The sequence below is a fragment of the Trypanosoma cruzi genome, genomic scaffold (assembly GCF_000209065.1).
Source record: "Trypanosoma cruzi strain CL Brener 1047053516963 genomic scaffold, whole genome shotgun sequence".
NCBI lineage: Eukaryota > Euglenozoa > Kinetoplastea > Trypanosomatida > Trypanosomatidae > Trypanosoma > Trypanosoma cruzi.
The window spans coordinates 41,691-48,675 of record NW_001849256.1 but is presented as its reverse complement, the minus strand read 5'-3'; the positions used below and the strand labels follow the sequence as shown (position 1 = coordinate 48,675).

At 53.4% G+C, this 6,985-nt stretch overlaps 3 protein-coding genes across 3 annotated transcripts, besides 7 other annotated features; all 3 read right to left on the bottom strand.

Annotated features, from left to right (window-relative positions):
* Tc00.1047053510921.40 (trans-sialidase, putative) lies at positions 1-1,143 on the bottom strand (the record flags this gene model as incomplete). The annotated part of the gene is made up of 1 exon (XM_799863.1): positions 1-1,143. A coding segment is annotated over one exon (1,143 nt), but the record flags the coding sequence as incomplete, so codon positions are not given.
* Positions 1-2,480: a sequence feature (areas merged during assembly that could not be assigned to a particular haplotype. This can correspond to areas where the two haplotypes were merged or to regions with more than two copies in the genome that were merged during assembly.).
* On the bottom strand, positions 2,381-3,541 carry Tc00.1047053510921.30 (mucin-associated surface protein (MASP), putative; the record flags this gene model as incomplete). The annotated part of the gene is made up of 1 exon (XM_799862.1): positions 2,381-3,541. The coding sequence occupies one exon, from the start codon at positions 3,539-3,541 to the stop codon at positions 2,381-2,383; it is 1,161 nt and encodes a 386-aa protein (XP_804955.1).
* Positions 2,481-3,339: a sequence feature (haploid, Esmeraldo-like haplotype).
* Positions 3,340-3,494: a sequence feature (haploid, non-Esmeraldo-like haplotype).
* Positions 3,495-4,285: a sequence feature (areas not merged during assembly with more than two copies in the genome that could not be assigned to a particular haplotype).
* Positions 3,725-3,817: a sequence feature (T-rich).
* On the bottom strand, positions 4,085-4,768 carry Tc00.1047053510921.20 (mucin TcMUCII, putative; the record flags this gene model as incomplete). The annotated part of the gene is made up of 1 exon (XM_799861.1): positions 4,085-4,768. One exon carries the CDS (start codon positions 4,766-4,768, stop codon positions 4,085-4,087), a length of 684 nt encoding a protein of 227 aa, XP_804954.1.
* Positions 4,286-4,684: a sequence feature (areas merged during assembly that could not be assigned to a particular haplotype. This can correspond to areas where the two haplotypes were merged or to regions with more than two copies in the genome that were merged during assembly.).
* Positions 4,685-6,985: a sequence feature (areas merged during assembly that could not be assigned to a particular haplotype. This can correspond to areas where the two haplotypes were merged or to regions with more than two copies in the genome that were merged during assembly.).

Here is a 6,985-nt window from a genome sequence, read left to right as displayed (position 1 = left end):
TTCTCGGGATAAACCGGGCAGAGTCACAAGCATCACATTTTTCTTATCATCATCGCCAATCGTCGCTGTGATGAACCCGCTTCTAACGCCCTTCGCCCCTTCGCCCTGTTTGTTGCCCCACACGCGCGAGAGTGTCCCGAGCGCCTCCGTCCACGACTCCCCCATGTCACCGGACTCGTACACCCTGCGGCGGCCATCATCACACGCAGTCATCATGATGAGTTTTTTGTCCTTCTGTCCCCACTCCACGACGGAGGGATCACTGCAGCCATCGTAAGGAACCTCCTTCGACAGCGTCCAACTCTTAGCATCCTTCAAGGTGTGTATGATCAGAGAAACGGCCTTTTCATCCTTTGGTGCGTCACCCTCCTTCTTCGTGCCTTCCACTGGAAACACAAGCGTACCGTCCTTCATCTTAATACCCGATCCACCACTGCCAAACAGCCGTGTCCAAGAATCGAGTTCGCCAACAGAAATACGCGAGACATCGTCATTATCTTTCCAATGGATTCTTTTTTCGCCGCTATTTTCTTCACTGACGTTCCCTTTCACCAGCAAAAGTCCGCAGTCCTCGGCACCGCTATTCTGAGCACCAACAGCTGCCTGGCTGTATTTCCCAACAAGCACGTAAATATCATTTTCCTGCACAACTGTTGTTGGTCGGCTCACATCCACTTTCTTCTTTTGGACTTCGGAACCGTCTTCCAGAAATCGTGTCCCTTTCACTTCATTCAGAACTTCCACCGGTGTGTTAGCATTATCCTTCGTGATAATTTGGGATGCAACGCCAGTAAAAATGACGCTATCCTTTTTGCACTGCGCTTCGGCAACGGCAAACACGTCACTCCCCACGTTTAGAAGGCCCGCAGCACCCAACGACTCCACAGTTTCATCCTCAATCTTGACGTCCTTCCATTCAAACTTTGAAACTGTTGACTGCCCCGCAATTTCCGCAGCACCTCCAGTGCCGCAGCACATCATCATAAAAAGGAGGGGCAGCACCGCAGAGCAGAAGAGATGCCGAGACATGTTGCGCCTCTGCAGCTCACTCTCTCCTCCTTCCCTCCTCCTTCCGCTGGATCCGGTCACGCCGCGACAGTTGCGTGTGCGGGGTGCCTTCACTGCAGCAACACGTGAGAGCATATAAATATGTGTGTGTGGGCGGTGTGTGTGCTGTTGGTCCTTTCAGGGCCTTCAAATCTCACAGTAGCGATTAGCGCTTGTTGTTAACTTCTTTCCTTTGTGTGTGAGTGGTTTAGAAAAGAGAGGAAAAAGAAAAACAAGCAACAACAAAGAGGTACAACAGTGAACACCGTCACCCATCCACAGTGAGTGGCAGCATCATCCCCGCCGCAGTCACTCCCAACAACAACAAAAACTCACGCACACGGACACACGGAACGAGAAGGAAGAACAGTGCACCGGGAACACACAGCAACTGCCAATAGCAGCAGGAGTCACAGCGGGTGTGTCGTTATTCACGCGTCAGCACACACCGAAAAACGCCCACATGCGCTGCCGCCAGTCGTTTTACTGTTGTCTCTTCCCACACCCTCCACCGCACATCGCCCCGCACAGCCGGAGAATCCTTCGTCGGCACATCCACAGCGGGAGATACACATCAGCACGTGCAGCTGCCTGGTGTGAATCTGCACTCCTCCCAGGCACCCTCAATGCCACACCACATTAGTCAACTGCTGCACGCCAAGATAATCACGCCCTTAGCACAGAAACAAAACAAATTTCGGTGTTCCGTCATCCCTCCTCTCAAGGGCCACAGAAAAATCGTGTGCGTGCGTCCTCAACGTTCACGCCGCTCCTTAACGTGTGTCACATGACGTGTGTGCATGTGAATGTGTTTGGCAGCGTATATAATTGCAGAGCAGCTGTGCGCCACAAGAGAGTCTGAAGAAAGCAACGGCAGAGAGAGGCAGATAGCACACACGCAAATTACTCATATCATCACACACACACACACACGCAGCCGCGGAATGGGTGCACTCAACCACAAAATCAGAAAGGAAAAAAACAAAAAGCCGAAGCGTGGGACGACCAGCGCACACACTCTCTCATTGCTCCCGTAAAGCAAAACACACACACAGAGGGAGAGAGAGAGAGGTCGCCCACTCAATGCAATAAAAACAAAACAGAAACAGTTACGGTGCTCCGCCCATGCAGCCAGGCAGGACGGCAGCGGTGCGTGCGGTGCAAAAGAGAGCACCAACGGGCCTGCATGGGTGTGCATGCATATATACAATGGGCACATTATTTGTGTGCTTCGTGGGGTGAGGTGAGGGCGAGAGTCCATGCAAGGGGACACAAACAGAGAGAGAGAAGGAAGTGTGTGTGTGCGGGCGGTGCACGGCTCTCTCCCTCACTCTCACGCGGCCACCACCGCAGCAGCAGCCGCACACACAACAACAAGAAGAAGCAAAAGAGGGGAGGTGGTGTGGGAGACCGCGGTGCTGCTGTCACTGTTGTCGAGCTTTTTCTTATCGCCACTTTGGCGTTTTTTGGTTTGTACGGAATCCAGAGGTTGAGCATTCGTAGTAGTCTGTGTTACAGTAGATTGTTCCTTTGGAAGTGATGAAGGATTTTCATTTGGCGCGGCCGCAGGTGTTTGTTCTTGAATGCCAGTTGATGTACTCTGCACGGTACCTGCTTCATGCAAAGGACCTTCAGTTCTTCTTTTTTTCGGATTGTCTTCTTGCCCTGTATTCGGTAATGCCGTAGATGCATCCGTGTTCTTGCTGTCGTTCTCTTCAGTTGCTGGATTTTTCGTTCGATGCGGGGGTTGAGGCTCCGGCTTTTTTTCTGTTGATGACGCCGGTGGGTCCGTTTCACCGCCCTGTAATTTTTTAGTTGGATCCTCTAGTGACTCTTCTGCTTCGGGGGTTTTGATATCCTCTTTTTCATTCTTTGTTTCCTCCAAAGAATTTATACCTTCGCCATCCAACGTGGCAGCGTCGTCAACGCCTTGACGCAGTGCTGAAGAATAATCTTGTATCTGCGCCCCATCAATTTTTTCATCGGCTGCCTTCTTCTCTGGCGACAAAAAGTTTTGTTCAGTCCCTGTCTGTTCTTGTAGCGGAATTTCTTCTGGGGATTTATTCTGCGTAGTGGATGGAACACTGCCTACATTCCCCGAGCTACCACCAGTATTGCGTGAGGAATGACTGACAGAAGGAGGCCCCAGTGATTTGCCTTCCGCAGCAGGAGGACCACCTGGAACATGTGGAACAGTACCAAGACCAGTGGCTCCACTTAAAGGTGAATCAGTAACCCTTGCAGAAGGAACATCTTCTTCACGAGCTTCGGCTTGCATAGCAGAGATAAACGATGCTGACAGCAAAAGCGGTGTGGATAATTTTTTAATAGATCCGTTTGACAAAAACGACGTATTCCTTCCAAACCCTCTCAACGCCATGTAGCCACCCAGTGCCTTGTTGTCGAGTTCCCTCGCATAAACCCCGCCGGCACCGCAGCACAGCACGCAGAGGACACACACCAGCAGCACACGGCCAGCCATCACCATCGCCATCACTCCTGTCACTTGCGTGCAGCCCTCAGCACAAACTAACTCCCCGTCAACGCAAAGCAAAAAAAAAAAAAAAAATAGAAGGACGCACACAAGAAAAAGAACAGTAAAAAACACCAGCAGCAGCAGCACGCATTTCGTAAGAAATATTCAACCAATAAAGTGCAAAAAGCGCACAACGTCATGCAAAAATATAATTAAAAAAGCACAAAAAGGAAAACCAAAACAAAAGTAAACAAGCAGCAAGAAACTAAAAAATGTAAAAACACAAAAACAGAACCCTGCACTTAAATGGCTCCAGTGTGCATGCATCCATCCCCAACAGTGGGTCCACGCAAACAGTTGTATGCGTGGCGTGCATACAAGTTTGTCTGTGATGCGTTCAATGTGACGGATGTGGGAAGTAAAGAGAAGCACACAGCAGGCAGAAACAAGTAAGGCAAAACAGAATCACCATAATTACTCTTACTTTATACATCGGACCACAGTAGACGCGCACAAATCCCCGCGGTTGAGTGCTGGCACGCATAGCCCGCATACAATTCTTCAGCCCACAGCGGTGTACACCAGCGCGGATACGGCGAGCAGCAGCGGGGCACACACCCACGCAGAGCTGCTGAGGCTGCCGTCGATTTCGCGAAGACGCGACGGTGCGCTGGTCGTCGTGGTTGGTGCCTCTGTATTCGTGGTTGGTGCCTCTGGCGCAGTGGTGGTGGTCGTTGTTGGTGCATGTGTTGTAGTCGTCGTCGTGGTCTTCTCGGCAGGATCTTCGGCTTCCTGATTTGCTTCTTCTGCGGATTGTCTTGTGCTGATTTCTGGTACTGGAGTACCGTCCGTACCATGATTTTGTAACGTGTTAGACACGCCAACTGATTCCGGACCTGCAGCGGTCGAACTTGGTCCCGCTCCGGCATTTCTTCCCTGTTCCGCACCGGACTCCTGGCTCCGTGGATCTGACTCACCGCTGCTCCGAAGTGCTCCCTCTGCTGCACCGGACGGACTGGTGTCCTTTACCCTCGCATCAACGTCAGTTTTCTGATCCCGACTAGTGTCTTCTTCTGGAGAGGGCGATTTCGTCACATGAACTTGTCCCTCTGGCTTAGGATTCCCTGAAACGGAAACTTTTCCAGATTTTTCAGCTTTACCTTCACTTGTTTTCACGCACACGGACGGGCAGCAGCACAGGGCAAGCACCAACAGGGCGCACAGCAGACGGCACGTCATCATCATCGTGAGTGTGGTCGTTCAGTGGTGTGGAGCTGATCTGCACAGTGAGGGACATGGAGAGCAACAGGGGAGACGAGAGGTGCAGCAGACACACACAGAGGGCACACCACATGAGGAGAGGGCAGCAGCCAGGCATGCACCGTACGCCACACACCACGCACGACACACAGATGGAAGGAGAAGCAAACAGGAACGGCACACAAGGCTCCACCGCATGCACATACGGCGAGAGTGGTCCGTCGTGTCGGCACCCCTCACGGAGGGTACGCACACACACAAGAGGAGGTGCAGCGCACACAGCAACACAAAAGCAAAGTAACAATAAAAGGAATGATCCCCGCACACCACGTGAATTGTTGCTCCACGGGAATCGCAGCCAATATTCATCGCAAAGCAAGTTGTTACCTTGTTTTTGCTGTATGCTGTTGCAATGACGAGTAAGTAGCGCAAGGGCCGTCCGTACAAAAGTGGCAAGCATTCCGTCCGAAACGTGCCGTCGTGCGGATTGGGGCACTCCAAAACACTCGCATTCCATATTACCAACGACGGGGCATTTCTGCAGTGGATGAAGCGAATTCTCTCGTGGCCCATCTCGAGTACCCGCGTTTGTGCTTCCTGCGTGTTTTGCCTGCTGGCGTGCTTGGCACTTTCTGTGGCGACCGGTGCGCGAGGCGCCTGTTAAGAAGACGCTGGCGCCATTGTGGCATCCGCATCCGAGGCCTTCTCAAACTATCGGAACGCCAGGCTGAGCACGTCGGGCGTGCGCCCTCATATTGTGGACGGACGAGCGCAGACTATGCTGCAGGTTGGGCAGGAGGACATCAATCCGCCGCTCGCTGGTCGGCAAGGAGTTGCGGTGCTCACGCCTGGAAGAGGTTCCGGCGGAGGCAGCGGCGGGCCGCTCACTTCAGTAAGAAAGGGACGGCACCACCGACACAGATGGTTACTTTTGATACGAAGGGCACGCGCAGGCATGTCGAGGAGTGGGCAGGAGTCGCATCGCGCCTTTGCGCAGGCCGCCGCTCGTGGCACGATGTCCGGGCCGTGCCAGGAATAGAGTCCTCGCCACACCGACAGGCGCCTGTCATGCGGTGCACGCGCCTTCTTTTCTCCTGGGCATCCCTCCCTTCCGTCGCTTCACTGCAGTGAGGAAGTCCACGTGCCAGATTGGGCTGTCCTCCTGCGGGAGGAATCGTGCAATCATGGCCTCGTCGTCAGCGGCCTCATTGCGTGGGATACCGCAGTGCGATGGAGAGAACATGAAATCCACAGGGTGACCTCGCTTCACCAAGGAAAGCAGCATAATCCAACTCTCTTGAGTAACGTAGTCTCGCATGGCCAGTGGAACGACGCGGAGTGCCTCAGTTCTCGACAGGGAGTCCGTTGCCACCAGGATTCGTGTGGGCGATTGGGATGTTTCCGGGCAAAAGATATGAGATGTCTAATGCCATTTTCAGTGGCAGGGCACTCTGCTCTATATGAGCATGCGAGCCTGCCAGCTGCTGCACGATGGACCTCCACAGGGAGATCGGTTGTCGTGGTGGAGCCATACAATAGTGCAGCGGATCCAGATGCAAGCTCAGCGAGAGATGAAGAAACGTCTGTCCATAATTCAAAATCATACGCTCCCAGAGAGGAGTAAATAGAATCAAGAGCCGTGCGCTTGACGTCGTCAGAGGCGTCTTGGGCAAAGCGTGGCTGATAAATTCCACTTTATTGCAGCGCACAGTGTCCCAGAGGAAAATTACGATTTTGAATAGGAGGAGCGCGATTGTGGCTGTGGGGTATCCCAATAATGTTACATACGCGGCGTAATTCATTAATAACAGCATCCTCGGAAGCGGGATTGATGCCGCCGCCTTTCATCCATGGACGGCGGCGTGGCCTCCAATCAGACTGCGCCACGCACGTCCTCAATACATCGGAGAAGTGTGAGGCGTTCGTGTTGTGTGGGTGCGCGGAACCCAATGCTCCTCCGCAGCGGTGCTGGATTGGCGGTCAGGTGGACAGAAGTATCCTTCTTTGATGCGCGTGGGCCGAGCGATGCAGTGCAGCTGTCGCCGTGCCGCAGTTCCAGGCTGTGGAGGTGAACGGGGGCCGGACACGGTGCGATTGCCTCGCCGCCGTGGTGCAGAGCACTGTGGAAGCACCCAACCAGAAAGTATCGCGTGGTGTGCTGGGACGCACCAGCCTCTGCACCCAGCCGCAGCTGATGGCGGC